This window comes from Manacus vitellinus, unplaced genomic scaffold (genome assembly GCF_001715985.3).
Source record: "Manacus vitellinus isolate BGI_N305 unplaced genomic scaffold, ASM171598v3 scaffold_18_pilon, whole genome shotgun sequence".
Classification (NCBI taxonomy): domain Eukaryota; kingdom Metazoa; phylum Chordata; class Aves; order Passeriformes; family Pipridae; genus Manacus; species Manacus vitellinus.
In genome coordinates this window covers 6,039,374-6,060,441 of record NW_021939324.1, presented here as the reverse complement: position 1 = coordinate 6,060,441, position 21,068 = coordinate 6,039,374, and the positions used below count along the sequence as shown (strand labels likewise).

Here is a 21,068-nt window from a genome sequence, read left to right as displayed (position 1 = left end):
AGTAAAAAATAAAGTTATATATACTGTTTATACCAAATAACATTTAGACGGGGGAGTGCCAGTTTTTTGTATGAGTATTTTAATTGGCGATAAAAATTTTATATCTTTGAATCGTTAGATTTGAAAAAGAATCAAAGATCATTGAGTCCAACCATTGACCTTACACCACCATGTTCACCACTAAGCTATATCCCCAAATGCAACATCCATGCATTTTTTAACACTAAATATGTATCATACCATGGATTCTGAACTATTTTTCAATTGTAAGGCTTTCTAAAACATGTTTGCACAGTTGTCTTTGATTGAATTGCTGTAGATGAGCAAGTTGCTGCTTGTGAATTGAGGTGATACTATCCCTATTTTGAGTTGCTTTCTACATTATCTAGGAGCACTTCAATTAGTTAGTGTGAAACAGCTGGTAAGCAAGTGTTCATTTGATCATGTGGTCATATTTGACTGGTTCTTTCAATTTTTTCCAGGATGTTTTGAACTGATACAGCAACTGTGATGTCCTGTGTTTTATTTTTGAATTTAAAGGTTATCCCACCAAAGGAGTGGAAGCCAAGAAAACATTATAATGATATTGAAGATTTGGTGATTCCTGCTCCAATTCAACAGATAGTCACTGGCCAGTCGGGGCTTTTCACACAGTACAACATTCAGAAAAAGCCCATGACAGTGAAGGAGTTCAAGCAACTGGCCAACAGTGACAAGTATGTATGTCTTGCTTAGAAAGACAAATATTTATCTTCACATATTGTGATTTCTTTGAATTGTGCAAGGCAAGTGGTGGTTTTTTTTTTACTTTTTTCCTGGCTCCTAGGGGTACAACAATGTGAATATTGTTTTTGTTTGTGTTATTGAAGGCATCTGATACCATGACAGCAAGAAAGCATCTAGAAAACCTGAGACATGATGCTTTCTGTCTGCCTTTTTTCTTTCTGTTCTAAAAGATGCTTATGTAGAAAATAGTGAAGATAATACAGACTAACATCTGAGTTTTAATTTGATTACACCTATTCATGTTTAATATTTAATTCCTAGATACTGGAATGGCCTATCATCATGTAATTCTGAAAAAAACCCAGCATCTTTTTTAACGTGTCCAGAAGTTTAGCATTAATCTAAGAGAACTTAGCTGCATCTAGTGAATGTTTATGTTTTAGTTATGGATATTCTGGGAGAGTTTATAGAGGGCTCAGCACTGTACTGAAAAGTTTCAAATTGGTGAGCATTCCAAGAAGAGGGAACGGATAGAAGGAATTCTTCCTTGTCCTTTTGACCACATGGAAAGAATACATTTTACTTCTGTATTTTCTCAAAACTGAGTGGAAATAGTTTCTGGGAGGTGAGTCAAAGCATCTTAGAGAGAAAAGATATTTGAATAGAGGAAGGTAACGCTGCCTTAGTTTAAAGCAAGGTTTGTCTCATAAGTTAATTAAGGAATTAAGATGTAAGAAGAGAAGCTACTGTCAAGATCAGGACAAACTAGGACATGAAAAGTTTTTAAGGAGACTCATCAGCAATTGTGTCCCATGATATCCATGCCTTTACAATAGTGCAAAATGGATAATCTTTTTTCTTCAATTAAAATGGATTGGTATTCCCACCCTTATATTACTTGTGAAAAATTGTGTTTATCACACTTACAGTACTCTTTCTCTGTTAAGTGGGAGTGGGAACCTATCTTGTAGTTTTTAAAATTGTTTAGTAACTGTTAAAGATGGGAATAGGACATAAGAACTCTGTGGTATCTGATGTCATTTTCAATTATACTTTTTCATCGATGTTAGAAAGTTTACATTTTGTTAACCTATAATAAACTGAGACACTAATTTGTTAAAATAGTTTCATAATGCAAAACTGTGAAGATTTTAGTATGTATCATGATGTTTATTATTCTTTATTATGGACGCTATATTGGAAGTGTTTCTGATTTCAGTTTTCCTGGTTTTTACTGAAATCAGATGTCAACTTAATTTCATAGACAAAATTAAGAACTGTTGGGACGGCTTCTTATTTATTACTTAGTTGTAGGTTGTTCTAAATATTCATCACTGCTCTTGAGAAAATGTGTCATATAACCTCTCATGACACTCTAAGTCTGTATTAAACTATCAGGTAGCTGAGAGCCTCTGTTCTCCCATAAAAATAATTTTGTTCCTTAATGGAGAAGACTTATCTGTTAATGACGCTTTTCTTGACTATTGTGATGTTATCTATTTCCTTTGAGTAAGAGAGAAGTACCTTGAACATCTAAATTAAATCATAGTTGCCCTTAAAAAGATCATGTGTACTCAGTCTAATGGATTTCATCTCTTATTTGTTTAGACATGTGCAACTCACCATTGAACCAAAATACTTCTCTACTTGACCTCTGGGAAATAAGGGCATAGCTGCATCCTGTAATCAAGGAGTTCATGTATGCATATTTCTCAGTGCCAAGCAGAAATAAACAATCTGATTTCTGGAGCTATATCATGAAGAATAATAAACAACTCTCTTGCTGAGAATGCTGTGGTTAAGATGATTTTTGTTAAGTTTTTTTGTCTCTGTTAAGAGTTATTACATGGTGTAAGTCTACCTGGTCTCCTTAAGTCTTGTATGTTTGGATTTTCTTGTCAGTTGTTCAGGTGTAGCATGTTGGCAGTTCTAATATGAAACTTCATTTCTCAGTGTTGGAGTAAAGGGGGAACAAGTTTTCTTTTCTAAAGACCTGAATATGGGAGAACAGAGGTCTGACAAAGGATCCTGAGGCAAAGCTATTGATAGATGTTTCTATGGTAGAGTGCTTGTGTTGTGTTCCCACAAGATTTTACGAGTAACCTCCTAGAACTATATACATAATATGTTTAAGCATGTGTTTATTAGGTACCTTCAATTAAGCATATAAGTATGGTATCTTTTGCTGTTATAAAGGAGTAAAAAGTCCCTTAAATATTTTTTCTCTGCATTGTAGAATTTTTGGTATCAATTGTTTGAAATATTGCAACTTTCTGGAAAGGTTTTACTGGGGAAGAAAGAAGAGAAGAAAGTACTGGTCTTGCCTGGCAGGGCTGATGCATGGGCTGATTTTGTAAGTTTGAGCTGTTCTGAGGCAGGCTTACGCAAGACCTATATCTGTGTCTTTGCAGAACTGGTGGTGAGGTAGGAAAATAATAAATACTTGTTAATTGCATGACTTTTCCATGCGTGTTTTTTTACGGAAGGGAAATGAAAGGGAAGGGTTCAACCTGAGGACAGTCAGTAGATGTCCTGATTAGCTGCTGGAGACTGAAGCAAATGTTGTTTGGGTAGGTGGATAACTTCACTTACTGGGGCTGTCAGGCAGAAGGTTCCATGATATGGTTAATTATGACACTAAGAAGTCAGGACAAGTAGTAATTCCTCTGTTTTGAAAAATTTGAAATAAACTGATCTCTTAGAATTCAATTTTCAGGTTCAGATGCATAGTCCATTGTGAAGGTGGTTGTTGAAAGACTGTGATGAACCTTTGCCTACCTCTTCCTTTACAGATACCGCACCCCAAGATACACAGATTACGAAGATCTGGAGCGTAAATACTGGAGAAACTTGACTTTTGTGGCACCAATTTATGGAGCAGATATCAATGGGAGCATTTATGATGAAGTATGCATAGCTTTTTATGAAGTTTGTGTCTTCCCGCCCTCTTTTAAAGGGTACTGTACTTAAAGGATACAGTCTTGTTTTATGACGGTGAATCTGTCTTTTGAAATCTTTGTGTTACTCACTTTAAAGACTCTAAGAAAGGTTGAAATTAACTCTACACCTGCAAGAGTCAGACAGTTCTGTCTTTAGACGGTAGAATATTGTTACTCTTCCAGATCATGACTCCTCCCTTTCTTCACTTTGAACTCTCCAGAACTTTAAGATTACTTCCAACTTATTTATTTGTTTATTAACATTTTAGTATGTATTTTCTGTGTGCTTATGTGGAAATTTAGAAATATTTTAAATAGCTTTTACTTTAAAATTAAAAGATGAGATACTTACATTTCTTCCTCTTTCGCTGAGGAATATGATTAAAATAGTTGTACTTTATACATGTTTGGAATGCCTGCAGTTTCCTGGAAATGTGCTTACACTTACTGTTTACCTTTCAGTTGAAACAGACAAAATTGAAATTTCCTAAGGAAATAAATGTTGCTGGTTACTTGCCAAGATCTCTATGGATAATAAAGGGACTCTTAGCACAAATCTCATTAATCCAAAGAATTACACAATAGTCATTGATATCTGTTAGGCTATGTAAGTAACGATAGGAGCTAGATTTTGGAGGGATTATCTAAGTAATCAGACTAACAGAAGAAATATTAGCATTTCAGAAAAAAATTGAGGATTTAAAAAATACAGGGCAAATATTAAAAGAATCTACCATGTGTGGAGTTCTTGATGTTCTATGTAACTGCCTTCTCCGATCGTTAAAAAAAAAAGTATGATTTCCCTGTGGCAGATGGTCTGAGGCTCTACTAGTATTTCACATTTCTTCACAGAAGACAGATTACTTGAGAACTGTCCAAAGATAAATATGGTCAGCCAATATGGCTGAAGGCAATTCAATTTTTGCACTGAGTATGTGATCTTTGAAACATAGCTATAGATGTCCAGTGGTCTATTGTTTAGAGAAAGTAGCAAGTCCAAATTCTGTTGTGTGTCCAAATAGCTATTTTAAAAAATAAGTTAGAGAATAATTGAAGATTCTAATTTGGAATGTTTTGGCAAAGAGACATTCTAGATGGCTGTTGCTTTGTAAAGACTGAAATAAGGCACAGGAAAACAGTCTTTGTTTCAAGAAATAGAAGTTTGCCCCTTTTCTTCTCTGATTTTTTTTCTTATACTTATGGTATAACTTTTCACAAATATATGCTTTGTTTTGATTATGTTTGCTTTCGTCTTCAGTATCTTAAGTTTGCTGTTGCATGAGCAACATTTCCAAAGAAATGAATGCAGTAACATCCAATTTGGAAATGCTGACTGGTCAAAGAGAAGGTCAGAGATTTCATTCTCATGCACTCATTAGATTGGGAAGCTGAGGAAGGGAGGTCAGAAAAAAAAGCAAATGGGGAAGTGAGCAGGGCAGCATTCAGAGATCCTAACTCAGATGCTATATGCATAGGAGAAGGAAACGAAGCACTGAAATGAAGTTGCAGAGAGTGGGGAAGAAAGCAATAAAAAGTAGACTAAAAAAACCTTGATGTGTGTGATAAAATGGGTACTATTTAAATATATATAACAAAGGAGAAATGTTAGTGAGAGGAATTGACATTGAGGAATGTGAGCAGACTTGAGCAGTTAATGTCAGCCACTGTGATGGTATACAGCCCAGTGATGTATAAAGGAAAAGAAGGAAGAAAACTCTGGTACCAAGCTGTTGGTGAGAAAGTTACAGTGATCAAAATGTTGTCTTAGAATAATTTTACCACAGTTACTTCTTGGCCAGCAGATGGTGTACTTGCACAACTAATATTTTTCATGTTTTAATGCATGAAGATAGTGCTAAGAAAAGATCTTCTTGAATCTGTTTGAAATTAGAGGTTGTTCTTATGTTTTGTTCGGTTTCCTTCGGGATTGTCATTATTTGTGGAAAGGAGATGAATACAAATTACTGACATTTTTGGCACCATAGGGCAGAAAGGGAACGATAGGATTAATTTATCATAGCAGCCTATTTGCGAGAAACAAAACAAATGCATACCTTCTACAAAATGCATTTTAAAGAAAAAAGATTGTTAGAGGTGTTACATTTAAGGTAAGTATCTGACAGAGTTCTAGGTGGAAAACCACAAGGAACTTAGTGAAAATGTGGTTTATATGTCTACATGGGTCATCAAAATTAGTGAGAAATACTGCTGTGCTGTAAATCCGTATTCTTCAGTTTAACAGTTTACAAATTACGTTTTCTTTTCCATTGGTGACAGTCAATTTTATATTGAGACATCTATATCTGAAGCATGATGAAGCCTTAATTTTTACTATTAGTATTATTTAAGAAACATACTGTTGCTTGTGGAATCCAGCACTTTGCTTGCATTGTGCCAGAGAGATCATAGATTTTGTAGTATTTGATTTTTTTAAAACCAGAGGATGACAGGTTCTGAGGGGGTTGGAAGATGGGGCAAAGTTATAAAGCCTGTGTTACATGGAACAGAAAAAGAACTCACAAACCAAACAAAAGAAGAACAAAGCTATCAATGCATGCTTTGAAATTTGACAATTACCATCAATGATTTAAAGTTTACCTTTGTGATATTTTAATTATTCCAGAATCTTTGTTATTTATTTAAAATATCTTGACATCTTTGAATTCAGATTAAGTCTTTACAAATAAGGAAATAATCTATGAGAACAAGTGTTCTGTGCACTCTATAGAGCTTTATAGAAAATAAATTCCAAGTCAAGGTTTGCTTGAAATATTATTCTGTCCTGTATACATTCTAATTGCTGTTACATTTAATTGCAGTACTTTGTAGGATAATGACAATGTAGGTGACTCAGGAAAAATCGTGACCCCTACATTGACTGATCTAGCTACTAGGTGGGGAAAATCTTCCTAGTTTCAAAGGTCCAGAGAAAAGTGACTGATTTGAAGTTTATAATGAATCAAGTCATAAAACATATCTGACTTCAGTGCTGACAATTGCATCTGGTATTCCGTAGAGAAAAACCAAGTTTGGAAGAAGCACATAAAAATATTGTTTTGTGTCTCTCTCATGACTCAGCTACTGTCTTGAAGATAGCACTTTACTTCCGTTTTTCTTCTTTTAGTTTTATTTCTCCTGATAAGACAACTTCTAGTGCCTACCTTCTCCCATGTGTAAGGTATGGGGAGCATATTTGATTAGTAATACAAGAGTGATTGATTCAGTGGAGTTTGTAGGCTAACGGTTATTTTTGCTAAATTGTAGGTACATCTCTAATGTGTTACTTGCTCTAGCAACTGATGTACTTGAATTTCCTGCCATATCCCTTGACAGAGTAGCCAACTTGATTTTAAAGCAGCACCTTGACATTATGTGTAGAACTTGGATTCTAAATGAGTTAGGGATGGCACTTGGGTTGTAGCTAAACCTAAGGCTGCAGGAGAGTAGCAGGCATAAACAATCCAAGAGTCTTTGGAGAGCATCAGTAACAACTTCCTGACCAAACTTGTCTGCTGGATCTCTCACAAACAAGAAGGGATTTGTTGTGGATGTGAATGTCAAGGGCAGCTTTGGCAGAGTGACCGTGAGATGGCAGGGTTTGGGATCTTAAGGGGACATGTCAGGACAAAAGACAGGACCACAACCCTGGCTGTCAGGAGAGCAGACTTTGGTGTCTTCAGTGATCTCCTTGTTAGAGTCCCAGTGGATAAGGCCCTGGAGGAAACAAGGGCCCAAGGAAGCTGGTTGGTGTTTCACCTTCTCTAAGCTCAAGAGTAGTCCTCCTCCCAGCAGGAAGTCAGGAAAAAAATGCCAGAGGTCTGCATGGATGAGCAAGGATCCTCTGACAGAATTCAAGCATTAACAGGAAATACCCAGGAGCTAAAAGCAGTTTGTGAAGAACTGTAGCCAGTGGGAAAGACTCACATGGAGAAGTTCGTGGAGGACTGTCTCCTGTGGGAGAGACCCCATGTTGGAGCAGCGGAAGAAGTGGCAGAGGCAATGTGGGATGAACTGAAAGCAACCGTCCTTCTCCATTTCCCTGAGCTGCTTGTGTGGGAGTGGGGAATATAGGACAGGGAGCAGGGGTTGGGTAGAGAATTCTGAAGTGAAATTGAGATAGGTCTACTCTTCTACTCTTTGCTGGGTTAAAAACTGTATGGTCAGGCCCAGAGGGTGGAGTTAAATCCAGCTGGGGAGCAGTCACAAGTAGTGGCCCCTGGGCTCAGTATTGGGGCCAGTCCTCTTTTATGTCTTTTTTGATAATCTGGACAAGGGGATTGAGGGCACCCTCAAGTCAGTTTGAAGATGTCACCAAACTGGGCTGGGGTGTTGCTCTGCTGGAAGGTAGAAAGGCTCTGCAGAGGGATCTGGACAGGCTGGATTGATGGTCTGAGGTCGATAGGATGAGGTTCAACAAGGCTGAGTTGTGCCCTTGGATCACAGAAACCCCAGGCAGTGCTACAGGAGTGGCTGGAAAGCTGCCAGGCAGAAAAGGACCTGGACAGTGGTTGAATATGAGCCAGCAGTGTGCCCAGGTGGCCAGAAAGGCTGATGGTATCCTGGCATGCATCAGCAATAGTGTGGGCAGCAGGACCAGGCAAGTCATTGTCCCCCTGTACTTTGTACTGGTGAGACCACACCTCAAATCCTGTGTTCAGTTTTGGCCCCTGACTGCAAGAAAGACATTGAGTTGCTGAAGCATTTCAAGAGAAGGGCAACAAATCTAGTGAAGGGTCTGGAACATTAATCCTATGAAGTAACAAGCAGCAGGACAACAGGAAACTGTCTCAAGTTGTGCCAGTGGGGAAGTTTACCTTGGAATTTTAGGAAACTTTTCTTCAAGGAAAGGATTACTAATCACAGGAGCAGGGTGCCCAGGAAAGTAGTTACGCCACCATTCCTGGGAATATTTAAAAGACCCATAGGCTTGATGCTTAGGGACATGGTTTAGTGGTGGCCTTGGCAGAGCCAAGTTAATGATAGTTCTTGATGATCTTCAAGGTCTTTTCCAACCTAAATGATTCTGTGATTCCATGATGTTCTTTCTCTGTGATCTGCTCATAGTTGAGATCACTATGAGCAGTCATTAAGATATTTAGTTCTAGCCTGCATTTCCAAAGAATCTACTTGCCCACTCTTGAAAAGAGTGCTGCAAAATCAATGGTTATATCCTTAAAAATACTGTGAAGTAAAAACAGATATAATGAGGAGATTGTTTGTATTTCCTAATCTATGTGTTTATAGTGCAGAGATTCTCTTTGCAGCATTTTTCTTTCTGTATTTTAATGACTTCGAAGGCACAGTAAAAACCTGCCAGTTTATTATATTCATTGGTGTGAGTGAATGATTGTTTGGAATGAGGAGTGGTTTACCAAGCACACAATTTTTCTATAATGTTTCTCCTACTCCTTTCCAGTCTCTCTTAAATTGGTTTTTTTACTCTTCTTTATTATTTGAGCTATTATAGTCAGTCATAAGGGCTTTTTAATCTTACTTGTACAACTAATATCTTGTTTGCCAGATTAATATTGAAATGAAGCCCTGAGATTATCACAGGAAAAATTAAACACTGAAAAAAGATTGTGTGTAATAATGTATACATACAGAAATCATGTTCTTAAAAATAGAATACATCACAGTCTTAGTTGATTTGTTTAAATAAAGTACAAAGAATAGCATCATGTCACTTTTGTAAGTACTTCTAAAAAAATGAAATTAATAAAAAATCACTGCATTTGGAGTCCATTTTATTCTTATGTGCAAAGAGGTCTCTGCTTACAACCCTGAACTTCACTTTTTACCAGTATACTGAGATTTAGATTATTCTTTGTCTTTGAAAAAACAATGGGTAAGCTCCTTCCAAACTGTGCAAGTGTTCAGATGAGAATTTATTGTCAAATGTCCCACTTTATCTCCATGTTGTGTTATAAGCAGATGCAAAAGCTGTTAAGAGTAATAAAAAGTCTGGATAGTAATTTACAGTAAGTCTGAATCATCTTCAAAATTAGTGAATATTGGAATAATGGTTTTCTGTATAGGCCACTGTTTACCTTATAATATTTCTCTCAGGAAATACAAAGTAAATGTAATATGTGTAGCTATGATGACAATTGGTAAGGTGTTTCAAGTCTGTTTAAAGAAAGTAAAATATGTTGTTTTCAGCTTTTTTCCAGATATTGGATTATATGGTACAGTTGTCAATGATGACAGGTATTCTTTAAAGAATCTACCATTAGAAATGTGGATAAATTAGAAATATTATTGTTACACATTCTCTTGAAATTATGATGATATTTGGATATAATTGTGATATTTTGAGCAGAATAAATATTTTATATTTTCCTAACATTGAATAGTTTATAATGTCTGAATGTATTTGTAAGAAACTACCAGATACACCTCATGGTCAAGTGCTATATGTACTGATGTTCTAACAATGGTTATTAAACATAGCATAACCTGCTAAAATATACTTTAATTTTGAGAAGTATTGTTATGTATTCACCTGTTAAACTGCTCTTTTACAGCAGGGATCCTTTTAGTGTGCATAGCAATTGTTAAGTCTGAAACTAGTTATGTAACTACTGGAAAAGTTAGAACGGATATTTTACTTAAAAAATTGTGTAAGCATTAATGTTTTGGAATATTAAAAATAGAGAGGTCTGCTAGGTAAAGAAACATATTTAATAATAATTTGTGATAATTACTGGTAACAATTTAGGCATAAATATAAAATTGATTTAATTTTTTAAGTTCGAGGAATTAGGAGGAGCGGAAATAAATCAGTGTGACTTTAGTGTTTCAGTCAGTTTGAGTGACTATTTCCTTTTTAGCTAAGAGTATTTGTCCAAAATAGTCTGAAGGAGAAGGAAATAGCTCATGTATCTTGTGTAGAAGTTGTGGATTGTTTATTTGGTATGTTTGGTATTTTGAAACAAGCTATTTGTCCTAGGATTGGTCTCCATGGGAGGATTTGCTTTTGTTTTAGGACAAACCATTAGCAGTTTCCTTGGTGACTAGTTGCGATACGTCTTAACAGAATGTGAAAACATGAGATGTGTCATAAAAAAGTAATTTATTCTCTTATCTATTACTTAATTCAGGATGTTATGGTTGCTAAGAGCTTACATGGGTGAAAGGATGTTATGGGATGAATAATGGGTAAAAAAGCCCATGTGATCCTTTTAAGTAGAAAGGTAACACTTCCGTCTGGAGAAACTTTCAAACTGCAGATTGCTGCGGGTTGTAAGGGTATTCTGGGGAAGTACTGCTTTACTTACACTGTTTCCTGTCTACTTTTGGCCACTGTCAGAGTAGACCGCCTAGATTAACAGTTGATTTTTACGAGTAAAAATGTTTTCTTCCAACCCTCTATATGTGCCTACATGATTGAGACATTGCTCTTAGTTTGGTGAATTAATTTGTTTTTCCAAATGGACTGCACAACTTGTAAAGAGAGAAAAATTGTATATGTTTTTTAAAAAAATAAAATTTTAAACTGATTTGAGGACTTATTGGTTAAAGTTGTTTCTTCAAACAAATATTTTATTTTACAGTTCTGTTAACTTGCTGCTGCTGCTTTTTATATTTGAAAAGTGCAGATTTTACCAGCATTTACTGTTTGAGTTCATATTAGTGTTGTTTTCTTTTATCATATGAATTTTATATTTTTTTAATTTTAAAATTTCAGGTGCCTTTATGTTTAACAAATACATCAAAGCCAAGGCTTTAATTTTAAAAGCAGAACAAAAATTACTGTCTGAATTGAATTCATTCTGTAAACATCCTTTACTCCTTTGACTGTTTCACTTATTAAGAATTGTTATTGAACAGGTACTTCTGACTGCCTCTATGACTATTTCACTTATTAAGGCAGTCAGAAGTGCCTGTTCAATAACAACAATTCTGAGCTTCATACAGACATTATACTTAACACGCTTGACATAAAAATCTCAAAAAATGAGATGAAAACTGAGAGTATTAAATTTTCATTACTTCTTGCTTTAACCTATATTCTTTCTTCTCCGACTGTCCAACTATTGAATGTCATCATGTTACTTAGCCTTAATCAGATGCATTAGGTCTGCAGTCTGCCATTATTTTATTCCCCAACGAGTAAGGTTACCAGAACTGTAGGTTCGGTGCTGGGTGGTGTGCAGAGCAGCTTACGGTTAAGGGTGTGCTTAGAGGCTGTCTTTCCAAGAAAACTTGCCTGAATTGAGTTTTTAATAGTTTTGATTATATTTCTTGTTTTTCTTACTGCTTGAGCACCAGCTAATGTCCTCCCTAGAGGTGCTAATAATTGCTGTTATAATGAAGTCTAATCTTTTTCTCTTCAGTTTTGTAGCTTTGATCTTGGTTATACTGTCTCTTACATGCTGTATTACCTGGAATTAGAATCGCACTTTGTGATTGAATCTGAAATACAACAAAAACCACTTGCATTGCTTTCAGAATGACTTTCAATATACAGATTTTATGGGCAATAATGTAAGGAAACAGCTTAAATCCCAGGAAATAATAGATTTCTGCAGTACATCATGATTAGAAATATCTCTGAAGTGATGTAATCATTTTATGTTTGTATACTTTACAGAGAAATGGTAAATATATGCATGTAAAATAAATTTTTAAATCATTTTTCATGCTGTTTGGTATTACTTTTTAAGTAATAAAAAAGCATAGATAGGCCCAGTGAAATTTAATGGCTTCCAGCTATCAACTCATCAGATTTTGTCTGCAGCTGTTATTTCTATTGTGTATGGTGTTTTAATCCATGTTAGATTTGATGTACTAAGATCTATGTTCATATCATCAGATATGAACTTCCTTATATTCTCTGCCCTGAACATCTCAGACTTGAGACTTTATCTAAAACTTACTAAGGTCAAGAGAATTTTTCTTCTAGTAACTTCAACTGTCTTCTCAAGTGCTTACAAATTTATATGAACATACAGTTTTTGAAGGGCTAGATCGGATGTGTATTTTTTGACTGAGACTATTATATAAAGTTGCATTACTTGATAAACTGATCAGTATATTTATTATGTATCTCTTTCAGGGTGTTAAGGAATGGAATATTGCCCGTCTTAATACAATATTGGATGTTGTAGGAGAAGAGTGTGGAATTTCTATCGAGGGTGTAAATACACCATATCTGTATTTTGGCATGTGGAAAACAACATTTGCATGGCACACTGAAGACATGGATCTCTACAGTATTAATTATCTCCATTTCGGGGAGCCAAAGTCATGGCAAGTTTAAATTTTTGTGAAAGATGATATCTCAGCTGACTAAACCATCTGTTGATGGGGTAGAATTGCTTCACAGTGGTAACCTATACTGAAAAGCTAAGATAGTAGTTTTGTGAGGGTTTTTTTTAAGCTCAATACTGTGAAATATGTGAGGTTGGTGATGAACATCACACCAATGCAGTCTTTGATTTTTGAAGAAAAAGATAAGTACATAATGCTTATTGGAGTTCAACAGAAAAATATTTAAAAAAATATTTTAAAGATCCAATATAGGTAAGGAGTTGGGAACCTCAAGACTACTTGAGGAACTTCTGAAAGAACTCTTTGAAATCAGTTTCTTTCGTTCATTTGCCCTTTGGGACTGCATAACATGTTTTGTATTAAACGTGCCTTTAGTTGCTTCTTTGAATCAGAGTCATTCTCTAATGCGAACTTGGTAGGACCAGTAGGAAGCAAGAACAAGTGTTAAAGGTACTTCCTATGTACAAAACTTCTGCTGTCCTTTCTCCATAATCTTAAATTTTTGGTTGAACAGCTGTAATAGACAAGCTGGTTTAATATTATACGTATCAGTTGTGATATACGTGTATCCAAGGTATATGAGAAGAATGTTTTCCATTTGATCATAAAATCTTTTTTCTTTTTTTCCCCCAAAACACCTGTGAAGAGAACATAAAATCATTAGAAAGATAAAAGATATGTTATATATCTTTCTAATGATTTTAGTTCAATTCTGGGGTTTTCTAGTCATCCAGACTTGGGTAGAAAATTTATAGCTGGTAATTCTATAAAACATTATTTGTTATTTTTATACCCATACAAAATAAAAATACCTGTGTAACATTTTGTATTTATACTCTGAGGGTGGTAAATTGCTCAGATGCTGCTTCTTAGGTAATTGCTTTAAGTTGACTTGCTATTATAGTGGGTCTCTTGAGTAAAGGCAGTGAAGATGGATGTAACCTGTTGTGGTAAAATGCAGGTCCATGTTTTGAATTGATAAATGTGAAATTGCTGCTTTGATAGAATTAGCCACACTAAGAAAGTCTTAGCCATAAGATTAGTATTTTTGATAAAAATCAGTTTAAAGATAGGTGATTCCAAAATGTTCTAAGATGATAGGACACATTTAACTAATACAATGATTGCATGAATTTTTTTTTTTGCTTCTTAGGAATTTGAAGAGTGCTATTTGAAGAAAATCTCACTGCATATTGTGAAATTCCAGGAGTAGAGACATTTACTTAAACCCTAAAGTCCTTAGGCATAATGGAAAGAAGATAGGAAATCTTCTTTTCTTTAAGTATTTTGAAGGAGGTGTGAGTTGATAATTGCTTTTCTAGTTTACAGACGCTTGTTTACATTATGAATGAACAAAATCATTAAACACTGACCTCTTCACCTTTGAAAAATAACAGTGGATACAAATTAATTTTCTGGGCCACGTTGGCCCATATTTTTAGGAAATGCAGCACTAAACAAAAATTGAATGAAAGACAACTAAAGATTTGATTTACACTTGCGCCTTTACTGTAGGAATGCTGCAATAATTTATGCTGAAGCTACTCATTTATCAGTAAAATGTGTCTTTTTTAAATGTGATATTAGTATAATATTTTCTTCAAGAAACATGAGCATGAGCTGAATCTTAGGATACATATAGTAAAGGTCTTGTCTGCTCTTAAATTTGAACGAATTTGACAAATGCATGCTTAGTAAAACCAAATAAACTGACATGTACAGTAATACATATTTTCTAGTTTTAGTGGGTGTACGTGCTGTTCTTCAAGACAACCATACTGGTGTTATGGAAAATTAATATGCAGTGTACTTTCTCTGAATTGTGAAAGGACAACCACTTCTGTCTGAGCGCCACAAAGAGAACTTGTGGGTAGCAGCTAAATCTAACTGCTATGGCAGTCTTTATGGAATTGAAGCTTTCTCCAGTGTTTAGGTATAGATTAACTTTCATTACTTATACTCTGCACTTCCAAGAGGTATGCAAAGAAATCTGTAGTTTTATGTTATGTATACTGATTCCTTCATTGACTGCCTCGTATGAAACATGGGGGAAAAGCATGTCTGAGAAACACTTGCAAAATCAGAACTAGGGCTGTTTATGTGTTTATGTATATATTTGTGTAATACATATGTTTTATAGATTCTTTAACTTGCAAAATAGTGCTACAGAGAGGAAATTGAAGGAGGGAAAAGAATTCAGAAGCTCTGAAACAGATTAATATGAGGGCAGAAGAGAGTGACATAGGGTGAGGAAAGATTTGCTGGAAAGTAGAATAGAGACAATTGAAATTGCCATTAGGCAGAATTTTTACTGCAATTTTCCTTTTGCATTTTTTTTCTGAGTTGAAAAATCTCGAAGATGGTACCTCATTTTACATCACAGTTTCTTAGAAAAGGTCTTAGTAGGAAGATGAACTGTTGGTGTGATCGATGATCTATTTTATTAATTCAGTTATTTTTTGATATGATGTATTATGTAATGGTATCTGTGAACTGCCTATTAGTATTAAAAATGTCTTCATTCTGGTATTTGTTGTTAAATATTTTCTTCTTTTGGAATTATTGTTTTGGGGGTATAGGCCCTGACTAAAGAGAATTTATTTTTGTTTTGTGTACTAATTTGAGGAATTTTGTAATGTTAAACTATTCTACTCCTCTTGATAATTCATGCCTAGCATAGAGCAGAATTTTGTTAGTAGTTCAAATGTTAGACTATTAGTATATGTACAATATCCTTGGCTAAAATACAGATAATGCTTCAATTTACATTATAAATTTTTAAATTAAAAAAAATTTGAATAAAAAATATTTTTAAAAAAGTAATTCTGAGTTTATTAAGTATCTGAAAGCAAGGCTTACTCTTTGTGCCAATTACCTCATGAAAAACAGTGATGCTAAATTTTTTAAGTGCTAAAATGACGTAAATCTTCTTGAAGAGTATTAATAATGAATATGTGGAAGTATTTCTTAAGCAGGCACAAAATAATTATTTTCATGGTACTGTGGGTATTTCAAATATAGTAATAATCGGACTAATTTTTTTTTAAATTTTAAAGAAGAGTAAAGATGTGTAGAGAATATAGTATTTTACTTTAGAAATATAAATATTTAAAAAAAATTGTTCTCATTTTTTCCACCTTTTATATCTGAGGGTGGAGGCCTGAACTCTTTTCTGCATGAGGAGCCAGAGTTTTTTACTTACCATTGAGAGGGGCACAGTATGAATTTGCAGTATGTAATAATAATATTATAATAAATAATAATTTATGTATCAGTTTATATGTTTTCTGTGACATTCCATCCGGTCTTCACTCTAGCTTTTCCAAAGACTGGAAATGACAAGGCACAATGTGTTATGTTAAAAAACCCTCCTGTTTAATAAGGTATTTCATAAATCACAAAATGCCTTGCAGGGTTGGTCAGTCATAAAGTAAATGAGAATATACACTACAGAAAGAGAAGATGATTCCATCTTTGTGATGATGTCAAGAAAAAGAGACCAGATTGTTGAAGAGAGAATAGCCAAAATTAGATGGATTAGGAGAGTGAGACTGTACTTCACAATTTATTCAGGTTGTAAGAGGAAATGGTTCTGTGGTGACATTCAGAATAAAGCAGGGATTTAGGTTCAGGAATTCTCTTCATGATTTCAGTGGGTATTGGATGGTGAGAAATCCTGATCTCCAGATTGCCTAGAATTTATACCATGAGCAACATTACTCACACCTCTTGATTGCCATGACTAATCTGCTTTTATGGATTTGCCAATGTTGAATGTGTACCAACATCATTTCATGAAGTGGAAAAATCAGGAAAGATAGTTAGTTACATGGTAGGGGGTGTGGGAGTCTTTAAAACATGATTTTGTTTCAGATTTTGCATCCCAGTAGCAGAAGAGATAGACATGGTGTTTTAAGTATGATGGGATAAAAATGGGTGGTGTTCTGCTATTAGTATTACACAAAATTACAGACAAAAATGGTGAAGAAAGAAAAGCATACTCAGACTGATGCTAACATTGTAGAAATTGAGAACAGATATGGCACTAAAGTAAATGGATTTAAAGAGACTCAACTAGGTCCTTCCAGGGTCTTCTGGGTCGAATTAACAGGACTTTTAGTGTGATCAGCAGCTGACAAAAACTAGTTAAAATCTGGACAGGTGATTAAAAACTCAGCACAAATTATGCATACCATTGACAGAATTGGCATTTTTCCTAGTTAGGTTCTGTGTCTGGGAAACAAAACAAACTCAGAAAAATTACAGAAAAGTCCAAACCTTTAGTGAGAGAAATAGGAATAATGTATAAAACTTCCCTGGGAGGTGGTGGGATATTTATACTCAAAGAAGAAGAGGTGAGGATTAGTCACACTTCTTGCTGCAAATTGTCATAAAAGTTAGAAATAAGAATATTATGGGTCACAGAGATGACAGTAGACAAATAAAGATTCTGATTGTGAAAAGGCAGCTATAATCAAACAGCATGGTGATTTGTCAGCAGCCTGAAAGGGTTATTGTGCTTGAAACTGAGCAATTGTTTTATAGTTGCCGTTCTCCATAAAAAGGAGGAACTTTGCTCAGGGATTAGAAGAAAAAGAGAGGTTTTGTTTGTTTTGTTTGTCCCCTGTGGAAAAAAAATACGAATGTGCAGGAAAAATCAGGTAGTGTTACCCTGTCAATATATAACATTGGACTTTAGTGAAGCAGTTTGGTTAAGTATTTAACATAATGCTAAATTTGCTTGTGGCTGATGCTGTTAATTATTATCTGTACGTGCATGTGGCTTAGGAAAAACAGAACCCAAATCGTTTCTCGTTGAGTTTCTGGTTGCTGATTTTTTTGCAAAGTAAAAGCAATGATTTGTTGTTTCTGGTGTGATTATTTAAAGCATATGGAGAAATAGTGTAGAAACATTAATCTTGAAAACATATACGTAAATGTTTAACAATTACAAGTTAATGGCTTAGATTTAATATTTATTTCTTATTTGTAGTTATCTTGTCACCAGTAGCCTTGATTTACTGAACTCTAATATGTATTTCAGAAGATCTTTTTGAACGATACTCGACAAATATATGTACCATATTTTTTATGTCCTTGTAGTATGACTAGCAATGAACAGCAACTCTTCAGCTTCTATCTTTTCATACTATTTAACAAGTATGTCTTCCTGAACTAATAAAATTATAGTTAGCATCAACATTTCCTTTTTTGTCTTTTCTTACCTTTCTGTCTGTTTCTTTGCTTGTTACCCAAGAAAAACTCTTTTTGCCTCTTAGTGATTTACCTTTTAATGTCCATTACATTTGCTTTAAAGTGGACTGGGCTTGGCCTTAAGATTGAGAAGTCTAACAAATGGTAATGTAACTAAAAGAGAACTGGACACAAGATGACAAAAAATATTTTTGTATAAGCTTTTAACTGCTCAAATTCTCATATAAGCTAGCTGTTGAGACTAAGAGTGAATGTGAATACTTTTTCCTCTGACTTGGTCATTTGAGTTTGGGAGCTTTTTGTTTAATGTACAGTAGACCAAGAATCCAGCAAGAGTCACGTCACTCAGTTTTCTAATAAATTGTGTTAGGAACCAATCCCAAAGTGTCTCAAGTGTGACATTGGGACTCCTCATGTCTGATAGTACAAAGGTGGTCTGTCACCATTCATTAGTCCTTGTCTTAGCTGTGAGCAACAAGCAATAGCAACAGTGGGAAGAGGTAAAGGACTGAGGAGTAGATGTTACCGCAGACCTCAGATGAAGACTGTGAGAAACACCAACTTGCATTGAATGTATTGTATGCTTTGTAACTGTAGATTATCTAAATAAATAGCAGTAGTCCAGTTAAATCATGTCCCATCTTGTTTTTCCAAGAGACTTATTGAGAGCTCAGTTATTCAGTTTTGCGTTTTTGTAATATTGACAAGTACTTATATGCTTATATGTACAAGTGGAGGCACGTGGCTGCATGTTATCACTAAATTGTAGTAACATGTACTTTTGCAGGAGAAACTTCTTAGGAAGAATATTAATCCAATTAGAGTCAAGTAAAGCAAAGCAAAGCACAGCATCCAGTTCTGAATTTTTTTTAGACATAAACACTATCTGTTCATGTTTTTTACTTTATGGTGTTATGTATTTAATGACATACACTACAGTATATAATTCTGTACATACTGTTTTTCTCTGCTGGAGTGTGAAAGGTGGCAAACATATAATTCAGATTAGTATGGATGCACTGATATGTGTGTAATACAGGCTGGAGAACAGTCATGAGCACTTTAGAAGTACAAATGGAGAGAAACAAAATTAATTTTTCGAAGACAGTGAAGTTCTGATTGAAACTGCAAACATTGAGCATAGTCAAACTGAGAGTTTCTAATACTATATGAAGTGGGTTTCCAGTAGGCATGCGTTTTGCTATGGTTCATCTTACAGAACACTGACTTCTGTAGTGGTTTTCTTTCCATGCAGCTCTTTCAGTTGTAATGGCGTAAAATTGTAAAATTGCCTTATGTATGCAAAACAGAGGTTGAAGTAGGGGGATGTTTATTTCTTGTTTATTTCTTGTGCGAAATGAGGGCCCTAGGTCATTCACTTGTTTTTCTGAGTGAGTTGTTAGGGGAGATATATGAAACGAGTTCACAATGTAATAAGAGAAAAACTGTTTACTTAGTTTAACAGTGTGGATTTGGACTATGTCGTACAGCTGAATATACATTTTCTTCTTTTCTAAACCATATTTTTTAGAAAAGAATCAATCTAATGCTATTGCACTAAAACAAAAGCCTATTTATATCATATATTAAAGTAGTTAAAGTCAGTAAAACATACTGTATGTCTAGGAAGTGCAGTAAATATGTTAATAATAAAGAAAAGCAGAAAGGAAACAACTTTTCAATAGTTTTCTATTTTTTGGCTTCAGTAAACATGAAAAATAACATGAGGTTTATTCTAGTTCTTTTGTATTGTTACTGAGTTGTTGCAGATAGCATATGGAATTTTTTAAAAATTAATTTATTGTAAGAACAGAGGGATTCTAAGATATATACAATTCTTTAAAGTGTATTTCTTTAATAATCTCGAACTCCTATTGTAATGATTCTACATGGGCAAGTAACCCTTTTATTCCACAGCACTGGCTATAGGAAAATGTAGAGATGTTTAATGATCATATTTTTCTGTTGAATCCTTGTCTCTTTTGAAGCATATTAAAATTCAAAGCAATTAAACTAGTATAAATTAGACTTATTTTATGTGGTTTTGTTTAATTTGAAAAATTAAGGTATATGTATCTTTTTTAACTGGAGTGGTTTAATAATATGAAATATTGTCAATGTACATGACTTTAACTAGTGACTATAACATTTTTGAACTATGTAATATAATATTTAAAATAGAAATAAGCTAATATTTTTCTCAAAACCAAACCCCAAAACCCAACCTCTGTATTTTTAACTTAGATATTGGTATATTTTTTTTTATGTACAGTTTTTCTGTCTTTAATCTTTTTGGCTTCTATATTCTTAGATATTTATCATACATGAGTGATGGCTTTTGTGGTACTTATGTCTTTAAGCATTTCATCCTTTCTTTATGTGAATTTTAGGTATGCTATTCCTCCAGAGCATGGGAAACGGCTTGAAAGACTGGCTCAAGGTAGTAATTTCAATATTTCCATATGTAAGATGTTTGAAGGACAAACATTCAGCAAAGTGAAAAACATTGTCCTCGACTCACCTACTGTGTTTTATTACTTAATGTTGTGTGACTTTTTATCTGTCTACAGTATTATTGCAAACAAGGAACACTGTGTAGTGCTCTGAAGAATTCTTTAGAAATAAAATAGTGGATTTTTTTTTCTTCTTCCCTTAGAACTTTATTTTGTACTGGCATTTTTAGCTTGGTGAAACTTATGAAAATGAGGCTTAGTATTTTGTTGTTCATTAGATTCTAATTGCTACTATCTTTGTCTCCTCTGTGCCCTTGCTCTTTCTTGTTGTAGCTTCTTTTCTTTAGTAACTTTTTGAATCGTAATTTCTTATACAACTTTGATATATCCAAATTTGAAGACAGACAAGTCTCCAGAAGGTTTATCAAAGTTAATGACTGGGTAGAGGATGGAGTCTTAG

The 21,068-nt window shown here is 34.4% G+C and overlaps 1 protein-coding gene across 6 annotated transcripts in view; it reads left to right on the top strand.

The window, feature by feature from the left end:
* The window catches only part of KDM4C (lysine demethylase 4C), a 260,355-nt gene that overhangs the window by 15,672 nt on the left and 223,615 nt on the right, over nt 1-21,068 (top strand). For 4 of the 6 annotated variants that reach the window (XR_003915694.1, XR_003915696.1, XM_029959023.1 and 1 more), the window contains exons 3-6: nt 541-716; nt 3,519-3,633; nt 12,727-12,920; nt 20,546-20,595. Coding sequence is in view for 3 of the 6 variants with exons in the window: in XM_029959023.1 (XP_029814883.1) it covers nt 541-716; nt 3,519-3,633; nt 12,727-12,920; nt 20,546-20,595 (535 nt within the window). In the remaining 3 variants the exon portion in view is untranslated. Of the gene's footprint in view, nt 1-540; nt 717-3,209; nt 3,297-3,518; nt 3,634-12,726; nt 12,921-14,094; nt 14,238-20,545; nt 20,596-21,068 lie in introns of those variants that run through there. The other 2 variants (XR_003915697.1, XM_018070293.1) reach the window with 2 other exon arrangements.